The 19,171-nt window shown below is 45.7% G+C and overlaps 1 protein-coding gene across 13 annotated transcripts in view; it reads right to left on the reverse strand.

Moving 5' to 3' along the window:
- The window catches only part of SUMF1 (sulfatase modifying factor 1), a 278,602-nt gene that overhangs the window by 219,222 nt on the left and 40,209 nt on the right, over positions 1–19,171 (reverse strand). For all 13 annotated transcript variants that reach the window (XM_074312228.2, XM_074312230.2, XM_074312224.2 and 10 more), the window contains one exon: positions 18,733–18,846. In XM_074312228.2, coding sequence (XP_074168329.2) covers positions 18,733–18,846 — 114 coding nt within the window. The remainder of the gene's footprint in view (positions 1–18,732; positions 18,847–19,171) is intronic.

Below are 19,171 nucleotides of genomic sequence, written 5' to 3' on the forward strand. Positions count from 1 at the left end.
CTTGCTCCTTCAGCTACAGATAGCAGGCTTTTACTGGGACTTTTTATCTACATCCATTGGCATTTGTGGGTTGATGGCTTCTTCAGTTCCAAGACTGGGACATGTGGGGCAATGAGAAAATCCATGGAACTCACCACCAGGTGATTCCTAGGGTCCCACGGTCTTCAACTACTCTGCCTGCCTTCTTCCCACCTTTTCAGGGTCTTCTTATGTTTCTTTCATATGTAGTGTCTACAGTTTCAATGGTATTTAGTGGGGAGAATAGGAAAATGAACATCTACTCCATTTACCCAGAACCAGAAGTCAGACCTCCTTCATCTTCATCTTTTAAAGAACAGTTTTGCTGGATATACAATTCTTAGTTGATAGTTGGATTTTTTCAGCACTTTGAATATATCACCCCACCATCTTCTGGCTTCCATTGTTTCTGATGAGAAATGAGCCATTCATCACTTATTGTTGCCCTGGATGTAATAAGGTGTTTTTCTCTTGCTGCTTTCCAGATTTCCTCTTTGTTACTCAACAGTGTAACTCTGGTTTATCTAGGGGTATTTCTCCTTGTGATTATCTTAGTTGAAGTTCATTGAATTTCTTGGATCTGTAGATAAGTTTCATCACATTTGGTAAGTATTTAGATCACTTCTTCAAAAACGTCTTGTCCCTTTCTCTCACTCCCTTTCCATCTGGGACTCCTATTATTACACTTGTGTTGGAATTATGTTGAAATGTTTAATGTTGTAGCACAGGATTTTGTTGATTTGTCTAGTTGTGGAGGGCGCAGCTCAGCTCCAGGTCCAGTTGCCGTTGTTAGTTGCAGGGGGTGCAGCCCACCATCCCTTGTGGGAGTCAAACCAGCAACCTTGTGGTTGAGAGGACGCGCTACAACCAACTGAGCCATCTGGGAGCTCAGCTACAGCTCAGCTCAAGGTTCCGTGTTCAATCTTAGTTGCAGGGGGCGCTGCCCACCATCCCTTGCAGGAGTCGAACCTGCAACCTTGTGGTTGAGAGCCCACTGTCCCATGTGGGAATCGAACCAGCAGCCCTTGGTGCTAGGAGCACGGAGCTCTAACCACCTGAGCCACCGGGCCGGCCAAGTTCATTGATTCTTTCTTCTACAAATTCTAACCTGATATTGAGTTCATCTAAGGAACTTTTCATTTCAGTTATTACATTTATCAATTCTAGAAATTTCACTTGGTTGTTCACTTTTTTTTAATCACTTCCACTTGTTGGTTACGAATCCCTATTTGTTGACCCACACTGTATTTTCTACTAATTCTTTGAATAACAGCTGCTTTTAAGTCTTTCTTAAATCCAACATCTGGGCATACTCAGAATCAGTTTCTATTCAACTAATCTTTTTTCTTAGTATGGGTCACACTTCCCTGTTAGTTTGCATGTTCATTATTTTTAAGGTAAAAACTAGATATCTAGATTATTTATATACACACACACATATATATGTATAATAGCAACTTTAAAGTCACTGTGTAAGGTCAAATCTCTATAGTAAATTCCTTATTACATACACACTAGTAGTTCTACTTCTGACTGAAGCAGGATACAGTTAATAATTGTTGAAGCTGAGTTGTACATTCTCTCTACTCTTACTTATTAGCATTTCCATAACAAAATCCTAAAACAAAAACAAAAACCCTCATATACTCATATATGCTAATATAGGCAAAGACTCTCCTTATTAAAAAAAAAAAAGTCATTAAAGAACTATTAACAACACTGCCTAAGGAGGAAAGAAAGGAGAGGTTGGGAGACAAGGGTGTGAGCTTTTCACCTTTTGAAATTCACATTCATGAATTGTCTATTCATTTTTCAATTAAAAGAAAGGAACACATTCAGTGCAATGAAAGGCTCTAGCACGTATTGGTTCTGCTTCAGTGACACTCAGAGATGATATTGTTTATTAAAACTGAAAAGCAACTTTTATTTTGCATTTACTATCTCCTCATCATAATCAGTTCTTACTACTAAATCGCACAGTACATGTTTCAAAGCAGGAAACAAGGGTTGGCCTCTGAAAAGGGATTAACCACCACATCAGACTCTCTTTTCACCCCCGTCGTCCTTTCAGGACTCCAGTAAGTGCGGCATCAGACCAACGCTATGCAAGTGCCTGCTGACTGTTCACCTTTCAGCCATGGTCAGAGTGTGGGCAGGTCTGCAAAGACTCTTCGCTTTAAAAATATTAAGACTATTCCTTTTAACCCGAAAGGAAACCCAAGCCGAACGGAAAAGTTGGGGACAGTGGCTTTACTCCTGGATGACAAGATCCAGGTTGCTTGAAATCAGAAGATGCCTTTGAAATGAGCGACTCCAGAAGCTCCCAGCTGAGCTCTTTGGATCTAAGAAAAGAGAAATGGAATCTCTGGACTTGTACACGATTTCAAAGAGACTTTTAAAAGATCTCATAAATTTAGCTATGAAAAAGCTGCTCTGGCGAAATAAAAAAGATGTCCTTTAGGCCCTATGACTTTCTTTCCTTACCAACATCATTTCTCACCATCACCCCCAGGACAGTAAGTTTCTCATGCCCCCCTACCCATCCCAGTGAGACACTTGATTCTTTCTGCCTAATGTGCCCGTCCCCACTGTTCATGAAACTCCTATTCATCTTGCAAGATCCACCTCAAGTGTTTTAATGAAGAGCATGGGCTCTGGAGTCAGCTACCTGCCCGAGTTCAAGTCATGGCTCCGACACCAATTGAGAGACTGGTCTAGTTAGGTAACCCCTCTATGTCCCAGCTCCTCCCCTGAAAAATGCAGACGATAACAGTTCCTACTTCACTGGGTTGATGTGGGATTAAATGAGATAATTCATATAAACCACTTAGCAAGAACCACAGAAGTCGCTTGACCCAGTTTTCCTAAGGCCAAACCCCCAAAGGGAGTCCGAGTTCTATTAAAACAGCTGACATGTTAACAACCCTGTAGAAGTAAGACAGATTACTGTGTATTACAATGAAATTCACATAACTTATCACAGCATGCACAGGTTGTCACCACAGCATCAGATTCAGCAGGACACAAATATTTTAATGATAAAACCAGCACAAAAACATTCTGGGGGCTGTAGAAAGAGTGGCGTAAACTTCACCTCAAGAAGCTTTTAAAGGTCTGAAAATGTGATTTGCCTTTGTCCTACTTTCTCTCTGTTGGCAAGTTCAAATGATACCACAAACAACTCAGCAGAACACTGAAATTCATTATTTTCAATTGGAAAACAATTGCTAGCTTTTATTTAATAGCCATTTTGGAGAAGACGTAGCAATCCTGGGAATAGCTTAGTGTTTTAAATATTGTTTCCACCTGCAGATTAGATACTACTTAAGACCAACCAATGATAACACTTATAGCTTTGACAAAGCAATGGAAACCCAGGCAGGGATCAAATCAGGAAAGGTCATACCTCTCCTTAATGTCGTCCTCAATATCATCACATTCTACCCATCTGCTCAAGCTAGAATCCTGACGAGTAATTCTCAATTCCTCCTCTCCCTCACCCCCACATCCAGCTGGTCTGATGAGTTCTACCTTCAAAGCAGATCTGTAACCGATGGCAGCTATCATCTCCATGGTAACCACCCTGGTCCAAACCACCATTTCTCACCTGGACTACGACAACAGCCTCCTAACAGGTCTTGCAGCTTCCAAAACGGTACCGAGTAGGAGGACAATAGTATTTGTAGAATAAATAAAAGACTATGCCATTGTGAAAGAAGCAAGAGAAAAAAAAATACATACTGTATGATTCCATTGATCTAAAACTCTAAAAAGTACAAACGAATCTACTGTCACAGAAAGCAGATCAGTAACGCTTGGGTGTGGGACACAGGGAGGGGTAGGATGGCGGAATCACCAAGGGACACACAGGAACTTTTGGGTGATGGATGTGTTCACTACCTAGACTGTGGTGGTTTCATGAATTGTGGTGGGTTTTGGGATCAGTACATACACATAAATGGTAAAACTGTACACTTTAGATGTACAATTTACACCAATTATACCACAACAAAGCTGGGGGTTTTTAATGAAAATAAACAAAAAAGATGGTGTTTTTAATAAAACATAGTGTGGGATTTGCTTCAAATAACTCACAGGAGGAGGGGAGCAGGGATGAGTAGGTAGAACCATAGATAAAACGAGATCACCACGAGTTGATAAATTATTAAACCTGGTTACTAAGGACATGGGGGTTCAATACACTATTCTCTTGTTTTGCATGTTTAAAATTTTCTATAATCAAAAACAAGTTTTAAGTTAAAGGAGCGAAAATCATAAGCCAGGAAAAACTAAAAGAAGAAAACTGACTATGCCTTCCACAGCCCCAAAACGCTAGGAGTCAAAGACCTCCCTAGAGGTTTAAGGGCAGGGGAATATGGGTTTAAAAGCACAGATTTCATTCTCCACTCGCTAACCCTGAAATGCATGCATGCTCTTTTGAGAGCTAAGTCACCCTTGCCCTGGTTGGCTAAAAGCTGGGCTCTCTTGCACACTTGACTTCTTTTCAAGCCTTCAAGCTGTCAGATCACACGGGTTCCCACAAGCACGGTTCCAGCAGCCCGGAGTTTAGAATAAAAAGCAAACGATCTTACTTCACATGTGAAGCGCTTCACACACGCTGAAGCAGATCCTACAGCAACAGGCAGCTCAGAAACACACAAACCGGGGCGGCATTTTTAGTTCTTCTTCCAGCCTCTGCCCGTGTCTCCTGACAGGAGTCTTCTCAATCACCTTGACCGTTTCTCCAAGAAAGGAATTCTGCCTACATTTGCTTAGACCCTGCGAACTCGGTAGCGCCTCACCTGATTCTCACAATAAGCTTGGGAAGCGGGAAATCTCATTATCCCCATTCTAAGGATTAGGAATACTGAAACTCAGAAAGCCTACCAGTGGAGTGGCCAAGGTCACAGACTAGTAAGTGACAGGGCCAAGAGTCAAGGTCCATCCTGCCTCTGAGCCTGTCCGGCTCGACAGTCCTCTAGGCACAGCTGCGACTCTGCCCAAAGTGGTAAGTGGAAAAAAAGCCAAACTCCCATCAAGTCACTTTGTTTTCACACCACGTCAAACATGACGAAGGATTTTAAGAGTGGGTATCTGAAACCATCACTACCTCAAACAAAGCCTTTGAAACTGTGTGGTTTTGATTCTCCCCCCACAAGGATCACTGAGGGGACCCCAGGCAGCTGTAGACAAGGCAGGAGGGGAGGAAAAGGAGGGGGAGTCCCAACAAAGGTCAGAAAGAAAACTAGGGATGAGACTGGAGGAAACAGCACGGGACGCAGCCGAACACACTGACAAGCCTGCAGGATTTTCTCTGTAAACCCCACAGGCCGGTGGGCGATGACCCTGCTGGAGACATGAAGGAAAACAGCCATTTCCTCCAGGTACTGGTTTCACCCACGCCAGGTAAAAAGGAACAGAGTCTTCAGAATGGTGTTGAACTTGCTCGCACTGTGGTGGCTTTCCATTTCCCAATAAAAAGTGTGACTTCCATAGCCCAAGGTCCTCAGTAACGATTCCTGCTCCTGGGGTAATGCATAAAACTGTATATTTAAACGACTGGATCTTCTGGTAACAGCTAAGACTTACTGAGCATGTATTATAATCAGGGATTGTTTTTAGTATTCTTCCTCTTCAAGAGGATCTTCTGAGGTAGGTTCTGTTATTGGTCGGGCTACCATATATTTTATTGTCCAAATAAGGCTATGTTTGGGGATGAAATGGGGTGCTAGTCACCACTGTGCCAGGCCCAGGCAAGAACCAGCAATGTCTGGACACACAACCATCAGCCACATTTTAAAACAGAGAATTAGCGAACAGAAAGGTTAAATGGTCCGTCCAAGGTCACACAGCTAGCAAGCTGCGGAGCCAGGGTTCAAGGCCAGGCCGTCTGGCTCCAGGCGACTCTGCCATCTGCTTCTTGTGAGCTGATACAATATCGTGTTTTTAAATAAATCATTCTGCTGTTCCAGTTTAAAGCGCACAGATTTTTCTGGGTTTCACAAGTTCACTGCAAGAAAATGGCTAAAACCCAAGGAGAACTATGAGTCAAGAGTTCATTTTTTTTTTTTAAATAAGGACATTCATTAGCTTTTGGATGGAGCTGCAATATGTCCCTTGTGAGATGTGCTTCTCCTGATTGACTTCTCTTAGCATATACCTGTTTATTTCACTCAGGAATAAACCCACATTTAAAGTAGCAGCACCTACCACTGAAACAGACGTGCATACTTAAAGTGACACCGCAGACGTCCTTCAGTTTCACTGGCTCGAACCCCACTAGGTCTGGGGGTCTCAACCTCATACTATAACAGCACCTGTTCCAGGTCACAACCCTGCTTGGTAAAGTCTCCTCTTTGTGTATCCCTGGAAAGGTTTTCAGAAACCTCCAAGGAACACTCATGTCCCAGCCATAAAGTGGTAAGTAGGGAGTTCATTTTCCTTTCATGACAAAGTAACCTACAGGTGCCATAAACCTCAGTGTCAGGTTGGCAGCCAGTGTCCTGAGCCTGCGCTGGACAGGCAGCTGTGCCAGGCCCTGTGGTAATGGTGTGCTTCCCATCATCCCTCCTCTGCAGGCCCTCTGTGAGCACTGAGCCTACACTCCCGCTTCCTATATCCTCCCTCAGACACCTGCCAGGCCTGTCCCTCGACCATTTTGGGTCTCTTCAAAGGACACGTCACTAGCCAGGCTGAAAGAGCACACCCCCTCCACCTCCATCACGCCCACTCCTCGTGGCCAACACACCTCCTTCTTCCCCGCTGTGGTCTAATAAAAAGCAAGTATTCGGTCTCTGTCCCCGGTTCCTGGCACAGAGTTCCTGAAATCCTTGGAATTTCCTGAGCGATGCCTTTCTTTTGTAAGATAATGACATGTCTCATATCTCTGTGGCATGGGGGGCGGGGGGGGGCACGGGGAGGAGTACGTGGCTTCAGGATGGGGCCTGGTGGCCAGAAAGACCAGCCATGATTAGACGGCTGGAACTTTCAGCCCCACCCCTGAGCTCCAGGGAGGGAAGAGCGGCTGGACATTGAGTTTAATCACCAATGGCGAAGGGTTTAATGAATCCTGCTTACTTAATCACCTCTAAACACCACTCAAGGATGGGGCTCAGTGGGTTCTGAGTTGCTGAACACGTGGGTATGCCGGGAAGGGGGCCCCGCGGAAAGAGCAGGGAAGCTGTGTGCCCCGACTGCCACGCCTTGCCCTCTCAGCTCCTCCATTTGGCTGTTCCTGACTTGTAGCCTTTCTATTAACCACTGGTTGTAAGTGAAGCGCTTCCTGAGTTCTGTGAGTTGTCCTGGCAAATGAGAGCCGAGGAGGGCATCCTGGGAACCTCCAAATCTGCAGTCCATCGGGCAGAGGAGTGGCTAACCCATGACCTCACTTGCAGCTGGCATCGGAAGTGGGGGCAGACCAGCGGGACTGAGCCTTAGTATGTGGGGAACTCCGCGGGGTCGGTGTGAGAACCAACCTCAACGGAAGGGCAGCCTCGTGACGGCCAGAGAGTTGGTGAGTTGGTTGTTGTCGGGAAACCCACACACATTTGGTGTCACAAGTGTTGTGAGTCAAAATAGTTCTGCCCTTTACAATTCATCAATATAAAAGCACATTATATAAAGTCCTGGCCTTAACAGTCTACGAGTAGAAGGTATGAGCAGGGAAACTACAAAGACCCGACAGGATGAGCGGAGGCGGGGCCCTGCCCCGGAGCTGGGAAGAGCAGCATCAGCCGTCCTGTCCCTCCACTCGGCCTGAGCGTCCTCACTTGGGAACTGCAGCTGCTGCCCTGGAGACCTGAGGGGGCCCTGTCGTCACCACCATTCAACATCCAATCCCTCCACCTTGAAGCTTCGCCACCCCAGTCACTTCACTTCCTGCAGGGTCGCTTCCACAAATTCGTGCCAAGATGGGAGATAAGCAACACAGTCTTCTTTCAAGGGCCTCACTCAGAGACCTTAACTTGTTTTTCAAACTGGGGTGAAACACACATAACATAAAATTTACCACCTTAACCATTTTTAAGTCCACAGTTCAGTGGTACGAAGTACAATCAAATTGCTGTGCAACCATCACCACCAGCCCTCTCCAGAACTCTTTCCATCTTGCAAAAATGAGCCTCTACCCATGAAACACTAACTCCCCATTCTCCCCTCCCCCAGGTCCCTGGAACCCACCATTCTGCTTTCTGTCTCTATGAATGTGACTCTCTAAGTACCTTATATAAGCAAACTCATACAGAGTTGTCTTTTTGTGACTGGATTATATCACTTAGCATAATATCCTCAAGGTTCATCCATGTTGCAGCAGGCGATAGAATTTCCTTCCTCTTAAAGGCTGAATAATATTCCCCTGTGTATACAGACCACATTTTCATTATCCTTCCATCTGTCGACACTTGGTTGCTTACACCTTCTGGCTGCTGTGAAGAAGCTGCTGTACAAACATGTGGACGGAGATCCCTTCAAGACCCTGCTTTCAATTCTTTAGGAACATGCCCAGAAGTGGAATTGCGGGTCGTATAGTTCTATTTTTAATATTCTGAGGAGCCACTGTGTGTTTTCCATGGCAACTGCACCATTCTGCATTCTTACCAACAGGGAACAAGGGTTCCAATTTCTTCACATCCTCACCAACACTTGTTACTTTCTTTTTTTAAAACAGTGCCCATCCTAGAGGGTATGAGGTGGCCGTGGGCCTCAATCTTTGTAGCCACTCTACCCAACTTCCAGACAGAAGGGGAACGAGAAGGAAGAGCAGTGAGATCCCTGGAAAACGGTTACTACTTGCACCAATAAAATGGTACGTACATCTGATCTGTTCAAGAGGCATAGACTATAATAATTGAGAAAATAAATGGTAGTTTTTCAACAAAAGGCCATAAAACATCTGTATGCTGAAAACCAGTCAACATAAACACAGAAGAAGCAACCATTAAGAGGAAATAAGTAGCAGCCTGGATCTCTGCAACAAAGGACTAACCTTCTCATCACCTGCTAACGACTGTACACAGACTAGTGGAATAGGTCATCTAATAATGCAGGTGGTCCTTAATCTCAGAAAGCTTAATACGCTGATGGACAACGCAAAAGAACATTCATGGTCCCCATTCCTGGGTGGATTCATTCTAAGGCGTAGATAAATCAGTCTGTTTCACCCTGAACAATGTCTGGTACACAGTAGCATCATCCTAAAGAAAGGTGACTTCTGGGTCAACTAAAACCAAGCCACCGACACCCCAGGGTACAGACTTCGCGTGCTGAAAGGTTTGCTCCAGACTCAGTCACTTTCATCTCTCAGAATAACGGTGTCAAGCTGTTTAGCCCTGTTCGCAAAGCCAGCTATGGCTCTGAGCACTGCTTGAAGTGAGAAAAACAAACACATTTTAATCTTCCTAAGGATTTCATTTATCACATTCTGTCATACCCACAATCTCGCGTCCTTCGGTGACAACTCTTTAGCGAGTTACGCGAGAGAATAAGCAATTAGCTTATAACAAATGGTATGTGTAGTGAAACATTATTTCCAAAGAATTCTCAAAGACTGCCATGATTTTATTTTGGACACTGGAGAGTGGACAAGTGCAAAGGGCCCAACTCCTCCGTAACTCTGGCCCCTTCATCAGAAGCAGTGCTTACTTCCGTCAGTGAGTATGAAGTCAAGACCGCCTGGAGAGGAGCGTAATTGATACCAGATGGCTAATCTCCTCTCCACACCCTCAAAACGTCCACAATAAATGTTTCCCAAGGATTAAATTTCAAAGTGAGGTGTCATTCATAGCTTGCTGGTTTACTGTATTTAAATTTCCACTACACATACAACATAGCAGTCATAAGTAAGATTTATCAAGTGCTTCCCACATACCAGCCACTACAATAAACATTTTCTTTGTGGTATCTCCCAGAAACCCTTCACTAACTCCACAGGGGGTACGACTATTTCTTCACATATAAATGAGGACGCTGATGAGAATTTAAGTGATTTGCCCCAGGTCTTTCAGCTAGTAGCTGGCTGAACTAGGACACCAGGTCTGACTCCAAAACGGCCCGCTTCTAACCCTCACACTATGCTCCTCTTTACATATAATAAATACTTAACGCACGTTTATGTAATTACGTGTGTCTGCTTCATTCCTCAGCACATGTCAGCTCCATGCGAGCAAAGGGGTCGTGTCTGCTGGATCCCCGGAACCCAGCACACTAGTCTGGCATCTAATGGATTGCCAATAAATTTCGCTGAATGGATAAAACTATATATTTATATAGAAACCACACACGTGGATATGTATATCTATATTATAAATCTGTCCACATATCCACATTAAAAAAATCCCCAGAATAATTTGGTAAAAAAGACAACTGAACGGTTCTATTTTTCTCTTCTCAATAACATGGTTTTACTTCCAGATCCTTAGGGAAAGAACGAATGAGCCACTATGGCACAAGAGTCACAAAAGGTAAAGCTATAGAGACGGAAAATGGCACTACACTACTTTACAATTCACTAATAAGTCAAATGGTAGGTACGAAAACTGACTTGCCAAATCAGTCATTTTAAAGAACAATTTAGAGGAAATAAGAGATGAGGAAGGTAAGCAGGGGAGGAAACTGATTTAAAATCTCAAGCTATAAAAGGCCATAGGTGCAATGTCTTGCCTCCGCCTGCTTTTGGAAGAAGCCACTGCATGACACAGCAATTCACATCTCTTAAATCATCTTTCATATTTATAACACTTCCGGAAATTCCTGACGTATGTAGCTTGTGATAAACGTATGCAGCTTGTGATAAAATACTACAAGGAAGAGAGAAGACCTTCACGTTGTATATTTCAAAACACATCTGGAGTCCAGTGAACCCTATGAGTCTTCAGATGAGAACACCTGGCACTGAATCCTGACGCTGCAAATCAAACTCCAAATCTGGGGCAAAGTCTACACTTCTCTCCGCTCCAAGTATTCTCATAAGAAATGGGACGAAGACCACATGCCTCCTTTTGCACAATCAGGAACATTTTGAGGATATGAGAAATAAAGAAAGGGAGAGAGAAAAAGCACGTTGAGTCCTTCAAGGAGGGGGGGGAGGTCTATAATTGCAAAGTATAAGCGCTTTGACTTGACTCCCCTCAAAAGCTCTAGGCAGCAGGGGAAAGCAGGCCTCTCACACAAGGAGGCAGGTCTGAGGCATACGTCTTCTTTTGTACCCAAAACACACTTGTCACTAATAATCTAGAAAGCTCGAGTGGAGACAGACTTGGCGACTGACTTCATGTTGACAGAGAGCACACGTCTTCGTCCCAAACAACTGCTAATGATTGCACACCTCTGACTCGGAGTGCTGTGGGAAGGGTTCATGAAGATGGGCTGTGGTGCGTGAACCATCGTAAAGAAGAGAACTATCCTGTGTCAGAACACACATGTATGTTAAGTGAGCCTGTGACTGACAAGCATGATGAGATCAGGCCTTAGCTGAAAACATTCAGCATAAACCAGGGGCTGAGATACGGGGGGTGTTGGGAGAGTCGGTGCAATACTGGGAACCACAAACTGTCCAGGGAAGCCCCGGGTTTGACTACGACAGGAAGGGCGGCCCACAGAGGTGGACACTGCACGCCACGCCTGGTAGGGAGGTCTGCTCTGGACGTAGCGCCGAAGCTGCTGGCTGTCAGCTCACACCCCAAACCACACCAAGACAGGAGACAAGACCACAGGCAACTGACCCAGAATGGAGGCCGACTTCGCCCCAGAATTGGGAGAGTACCCCTCCTCTGCCCAGAAAAGCTGCTTAGGCCTGGCCTGTCAGCAGTGGACCCAAATAAACAAGGGGGGCAGGTGAGAACACTGCAAGCCCTCCCTCCCCTCCCCCCACGGTTATTTCCGGGTGAACAGAGGTGCAGGGAAGGAATAAACAATCTTTGAAAGGAAGCCCAAAACCTGGGCTTGGGTTCTGACTTCCTAAGCCACTGGGGCAAAGCGTCCATTGCCACGCAAGTAAAGCACCACAATGAGGGAACTGGAAATTCGAACTCTCTGTAGAGCAGGATGATGTGCTGCTTATGTCTGCCCAGCACAGAGCACGTGCTCATTTAATACATGCGTATGAAACAGGTGAAAGAAAAGGAACAGAATCTGGTCTCATAAACAATAAGAAGAGCTGAAGGGGAAGGATTCTCACAAAGGAAGCGGTCAAGCTGAGAGGCACGTGAAAAACACCGCTTGTCTCCCGTTTGCTGAGCGGCACAGGGCTAAGAGCTCTCATCTCCTCAATCCTCAGAGCAGCCTGACCTCCTTCAATTTTATTGTCACTCCCGTTTTATAGATGGGGTCACAGAATCAAAGATGTCCCTCCTTCCCCCAGGCCATCAGGTGGCAGGACCAGGATGAGGACGCAGGTCTGACTCCTCCTAACCACCTCACCACCAGCTTCTTCGCTCCCCACTTTCACCTACACTCCACGCCAGCACACACCCCAGGGCAGCTGTCCAGACTGACCGCCAGTACCCCAAGTGCACTTTCTGGATGAAGCACTAGCCAGACAAGGGCGAGATGACTCACCTAAAGCCCCAGGGCATCTGAAAGCTAAATCTCTATGGAAACATGGGCTACCGGACGTCCATCATGGAACGGTTCCGTTATCCAGGGCGGCAGGAAGAACCTGCCCGGGGACCAAGAGCAAAGCAGCACATGAGCCCACTCAGTTAGTCTGACATGTCTGTGATGACCCAGCCCCCTGGGGGCGGGCCTTCTGCCGGCCCAATCTTAGAGCACATGCCTCGCCCTCCCCACGAGTGCTGTGTGCTGTGGAAAAGCCTTTTCACAGAGCACACTGAGCTAAGGAAGGCAGCGTAAGGTCATTCCCCAACGCCCCTAGCCGGTTAGCTACCAGTATTCTTTAAACAGCTCCGATGCACCCATAGAAGAGGAAACACACTGCAGCAGAACTAGAAGGAACAAATAGGCGTACACACACACACACACACACACACACACACACACACCCCTTCACTGCCCTGTGGCTCTGAGCATCACACCTTGGAACTGAAGGGTAAGCAGAGGGCAGCTGTGACTCAGGGTACCGATGGCTCAGCATTTTCTTCAAGACACTGAGAGCGGCGGGGAAGGAAGGACGAGCCCCTCCCTCTCTGCTTATCCCGAATTCCTTAGAACACCGTGCCCTGTCTTCCCCACATTTGGAATCCAAGGACCGGGCACAGTGACCTCGCCAACTGCTGCCCCCTCTCACGGGCACCTCCTCAGAGGAGCCTCCATTCACAGCTCCAACCTGCAGAGCACAGAGTTCACCGAGGTGCCCACGCCGACCATGCCAGCGCCACGTCTTGGCACCGTGCGTCTCCACGTAGCTGACGACTGCCCAGCCTCTCGCAGGACTGTACGCTTCTCAGCTGCCAGGCCTGCCTCCTACCTTAGCATCCCCAGGAGCAGAGGCAACCCCAACACACCACGTCCTCAGGACACGTGGGGGGGCCCAGGACCACGTGCTCTGCCTGGAGCCTGTCCCATTCACGTGTCAAGGACAAACGCACGGCCGAAGCTGACGGCTGTGATAAGCTGGAAGGGGACGCCGACTGATGGTCACAGTGATTTCTATAAGCTCTCTCCATAACAAATTGAATTTGATGGAGAGACCAGATACGCTCTGCATTAAGCTTCAAAACACAGCCACAAAACATAAAGACAATTTCAAACGGTTTCTTTAAAAACCACTTTAAAAAAATATAGGTGTATAGCAACAATATTTGTGGGACTTAGCCTGAAATCAACACACACGAGGGGCAAAAAGGGAAGCTTTAGTTGGCCACGAGCTGACAAGGAGCCAGCGGTGAGCTGCTGCTCTTCCTGCCACTGCTCGTGAGGACAGTCACAGCACTCACGGGAGTAGCAGTGGAGTACCGATGATGACAGTGGAGTACTGACAGAGCTGCCACGGGTGGTAGGCTTACCTGCCAAGTGCTGTGCTGAGAGCCTGGGAGCATTCTCTCAGTTCCTCATAACAACTCTCTGAAGGAGGAACCTTCACCCCCATTTAAGAAAGTGGCCAACTGAGTCCCAGAGTAGTTCAGAGACTTGCACAAGGTCACACACCTGGTAAACCAGTTACAGCAACAGAATTGAAGGCCCACTTGATTGGATTCCAGCGGCTCAACTCTGAACCGCTGACCTACTCTGACAACTGATGCGAGAGAATGAGCAACAGGACAGCCCACTACTCTTTGCGTCTATCAGGGAACACCCAGGATGCTGTGTAGAATTCTGGTGCCCACTTAGAAAGAGGGGCGTTTTTCACTCATGTTATTCAGAGGTATGTAACCTGGATTGGAAACCAAGCTATGCAAGGCACAGCTGAAGGAATGGGGACGCTGGTCTAGAAACAGCAAGATAAGGGCACTCACGGTGATCACCTGCGGGTGTCTGAAAAGCTGTCACGTACAGGAAGCAGAGAAGAGGTGTGGTGTCCTCACCGACTGCACAGTGAGGAAGAGAGGAAGCTCGGCGGGGGGAGGGGGGCGGGGGGACCCCAGGAACCCTCAGTGAGATCATGATTCCACAGCTGCCCCAGCTGCCCCAGGGGTTAGAGTGCCTGCTTCCTAGAAGCCCACAGCTGTCAGGGGCCTCAGAGAGGGATTCCTGCCGGCGGGGGAGGCAGAAGTTCCCACGGCCACTGACCCTCCAAACTAAGAGGGGCCGTGACACGTTTGGGCGTGCTGCTCTTTGCGCTCAGAAAGCCAGTAGCTGTAACATGAGGCTCTGAAGGTAAGTGTATTGAGAAGTAGAAACAAACAGTATTTTTACAAAGTTGCAGACAGCAACTGGAAGTCAAGCAAAAAGCATGTGTTTGGATAATGTGTTTACAGGATCTAAATATCTGAGCCATCGACATTCAAGCTCATTTCTATTTCTCAGCAGCTCTTCTTTGTTGGATGAGCAAACTTGCTCCAGAACAACAAAGGAAAGTGGTAACGAATTCATTAGCCCTTTCTCCGGGAAGGTTCCCATCTTCCATTAGGGAGAAGATGAAATTATTTTCCTACACATAATCCCAATAATTTCATGAGATAGGTGTAATTATTTCCAATTTGTAGGTAAGGAAATTTGAGATATATTCTACATTCAGAGGGATTCCTTTAATATTAAGTGGCAGCTATCATCCAAGTTACTGTGACATATTCCAAGACTGAAGTTCTTTCTCTTAGGAAGAAACAGCTGCCCAAATGAAACTGTCCCTTTAAGTTAGCTCAGCCCCTCCTGTCACGTCGTCAGTGAGGAGGGCAGCATGGCACCTGGCGGTGAGAGTGAGGGTGCCGGTGCGGCACAGCAGGCTGCTACATGCGCTCTCCACATGCCACATGCCACAGATTAACCAGGGTCTCAAGGTTAGCCAGCTGCAAAGGAAACACACACAAGTCACTGTTTTTAACTTAAAATTGGCAGCAGCAATGGCCAGACCCGGGACTGTGCCTGCATGGAAAGGGGTGACGCCATCTGAAGCAGCTTCAGAAAACACGTACACACATGTACACACACAATCCCCATAACCTCCGACCAGCTAAGACCAAGCTGACCCTCACTTCAAACAGCCAAATACCTCAGCTTTTCTCAGGATTGTGTGGACACAGCACACGGGCTTCTGCCACAATGATTGCCCAATGAAGTAAATACTAGCCATTGGCCTTGCTTCCTGGAAGGCACTGAATCAGGAAGACAGAGTCCCTGCACAGCCTTTCGTACACAACACGGACTTTCCCCAAGCTCCCCAAAGAAGCTTTAAAGTGACTTGCCATCAGGAGTTAGTCTTGGAGCTGACGTACATGCATGACACTGAAGAGGTCTGTTCCCATAACAAAATGTTTACTAATCACACAGACATTTTGGTTCAAATCTTTCCCTGAAAATGCCTCCTTCTAACAAGCCTTTGCTTTTGAAACGCGTGGAGTAGGGACAGTGGTCAAACCTCCCTCAGTTCTGCGTATCTGGAATTGGCTTTACTGTCGGACCCACTACTCTGCACCTGCTTCTTCGCCAGGCACTGGAGACGCACTGTCCAGCAGGGAAGGAAGCAAAGATATTAAAACCTCGAAGGAAATAGGAGTTTGAAACAGACCCAACTAGAACTAGCACAGCTGCAAGGAACTGCAAGGCTCGGATCCCATACAGAAGGGAAGCCCAGAGAGGTGAGCCTGCTTTCCCCTGTAATAGAAGTTTCCAGAAGCAAAGGTAAATCCTCTCTAGAAAGAGATCAGATGATCCAAATCTCAATAATCTTTACAGCTTTGCACATACAATGTCTGGGACTCAATCAGAAATAACTAAGCACGTGAGAAAACAAGATGTGACTGAAAACCAAGAACAATAACAGACAACAGGGTAGCCTCCAGTTATCAAATGCAGATTTTAAAATACAGGGACTGAAAAAACCACAGTGAGGTAGTACTACACACTGACCAGAACAGCTTAAATTAAAAATACCAACAATACCAAATATTGACTAGGAGAACAATTTTTGTTCTTTTTCTTTCATTAAAAGAAATACAGTAAATACAGTAAACTATTAATATACGTTAAATCTAAATGGTAGGTACACAGGTGCCTATTATACTATTTTGTGTACTCTCCTGAATTTTTGTAACATGTCATAATTAAATGTTGAAAGAAGAAGAAAAAGCTATGGCTAAAGAGAGATCAGCAAGGCTAAATTATTTCAGCCCTCAAATCTCATGTTCAAGAGTCTGTGCTTCATTCTTCATACCAGACCCAATTGCAGGATTCTAATCGGAGGAGTAATGGTGCTAGATTTGCTCTCTGTGAGGATGGTTCTAGCAGCCACGGAGCAGAGGGAGTGAAGGCAGGGGCCCAACAGGGAGGCTGTCACAGTCACCCAGATGAGAGATGATTGTGGCTTGTCGGCTGCCGATGAAGGAAAGTTGCAAAGATTTGAATGACGGGTCATGAGTTTTCTAGAGAGCTGGGGTGTAGTTCTCAAAATCGTTCAATTTTATCTGTCAAGTCAGGAAGCAATGAGGCCACCGTGACAAAGAGAAAGCTTACATGAGAACAATTTATAGAGCAAGCACAACATCTAAGAGAGAGCCTGGGACTGGTGAAAACAATGTGAATTTTCCTGTAAATCCTTAGGAGAAACGCAAGCAATTATAAAACGGAAAGCTAATAAGCACTCAGCTCAACAACAGATGGTCGGAGAGCTACATTCCCAACTTGCCAGGACTCTGAAGCCTGGTGCAGCCCCCTCCAAACTGGCAGATGCTTTCATCTGAGGGGAAAATTCTATTTCTGATTCTGCCAGCAAAGACCAAGGCACACGTCGCCAGTAGAAATGGCATTTCTCCGCCACAAACCCAGGGAGACGTTCATTGTCTTGTTCTCACTTTGGAGACACAGACTTTCTTCTCTTTCTGACCGCTACTCCCACCGGCCCTGCCAGAAAGTGCAAGGAAAACAAGGAGGAAAGCACAGGTTATGAAGAACTCAGCTTTTTCATCTGCACCCAGGAAGGCAGACCTGTGCGTCTGGATTATTCATGAGCAGCCCCTGGGTTCTGCTGCGGAGCGAAACCCAAGCACATCAAACACATGTATCCCCACGTCTGAAAAAGGGCCTGAGGCACGGAGTCTGACAATTTCTTCAATTGCTCTGAGCTGGTTAACCCTCCAATGAGAAGAGATGGAAAACTCCATTTGCTTTACCGTTATCCTTTGTGCCTTTTCAAAAGTTTAAGGTGTCAAATGGAGCGGATCGAGTTCCCAGTCAAGCTGGGCTGGGTACAAACGTACACTGACCATCTAGTTTGCTACAGACAAGATGTTTACATGGTGTTTTTGCCCCAAGCTGTCCACACAACAAAAAATATTCAGATGCTCTTTTTCAGCGAAGTACTTTGCACACACACACCATGTAGTGTCTCCATGTGTGTTTACTACGCTGGGAGAGCGTGGTTTCAGAAGCAGAGTAGTATGCTAGTTGCATTCAACTTGTTTCCATATCAGAAAAAGTAACACTGAGACGAATGTGGCTGTCCTGAATTTCTAAGCCACGTGACGCATGGACCCGACACAGTGCAGAGTTCGGGAAATAAGTACTGAATGACTCAACTTCCTGACCCAACCACCCAGGAAGCAGTACCCTTTCTCGTTTTCTCCAAAGAATGTTCCTCAATCAAAATTTCAACCAGTCAAAATTCAGGCAACTCATTACATGATAAATACCATCTAGCAGATCTCACTAGTTATTAATAAGACATTAACAAAGTTTGCATAGTTATTTATATATCTCACTCTGATCAATTTAGGAGACTGAATAGAATTTCTAAAGCTATCGCTGATTCCCTGAAATAATTATCCTCATCACCATCGAGCAGCACATAAAATGCACACAGACACTTTTACACAATGCTTTCAGGTTGAAATAAGAGACATGTGCTTAATATCCCTTTGGGGAAATTGTAAGATTAATTCCAAGGTGGTGAACACACAATGAAATATAGACGATGTACTACAGAAATGTACACTTAAAACCTATATAATTTTACTAACCAATGTCACCCCAATAAATGTAATAACGAAAAAAAAAACAAAAAACATGAATTCCAAGAGTATGTAAATACCCCTCAGAAACACAGGAAGTTCTTGCCATCGACTGCTCGGGGAGGGATCCGTACTCACATACTCTGAGGACGATACTCACTGGGTTAAGCGTTTCTTCAGCGGAATGGTGCACGGACCACCAGTCTGAAGTCCACTCCCACACGTTTCCTACTATGTTGTATAAGCCATAACCATTGGGAGGAAAGGCGTCAACCTAAAAACACAAAAAGGAAAAATGCTATCAAACTACTCATCTCGTTTAGAAAACCTTTTTGGTGCAGAAATGCACTAAGAGCTATGACTTCAAGTCTGAATATTAATTTTCATCCCGACAATCAAAATACAATTTGGCCAATGTAAAAATAAAAATATAGAAAATAAAGAAAGAGACATTGTTCAGGTTTGAGCTCTCAAGGGGAGTTGAGAAACCTGAGGCAAGTTTATACATATTACATGGTAAGGAAGCCAGCAAAATTATTCCTAAGACAGGCACTAATATTGATCATAAATCAAATCTGTATCTGATTGGGGGGGTAGGT

This window comes from Rhinolophus sinicus, chromosome 5, assembly GCF_057876585.1.
Source record: "Rhinolophus sinicus isolate RSI-liver-muscle chromosome 5, RSI-T2T, whole genome shotgun sequence".
NCBI lineage: Eukaryota > Metazoa > Chordata > Mammalia > Chiroptera > Rhinolophidae > Rhinolophus > Rhinolophus sinicus.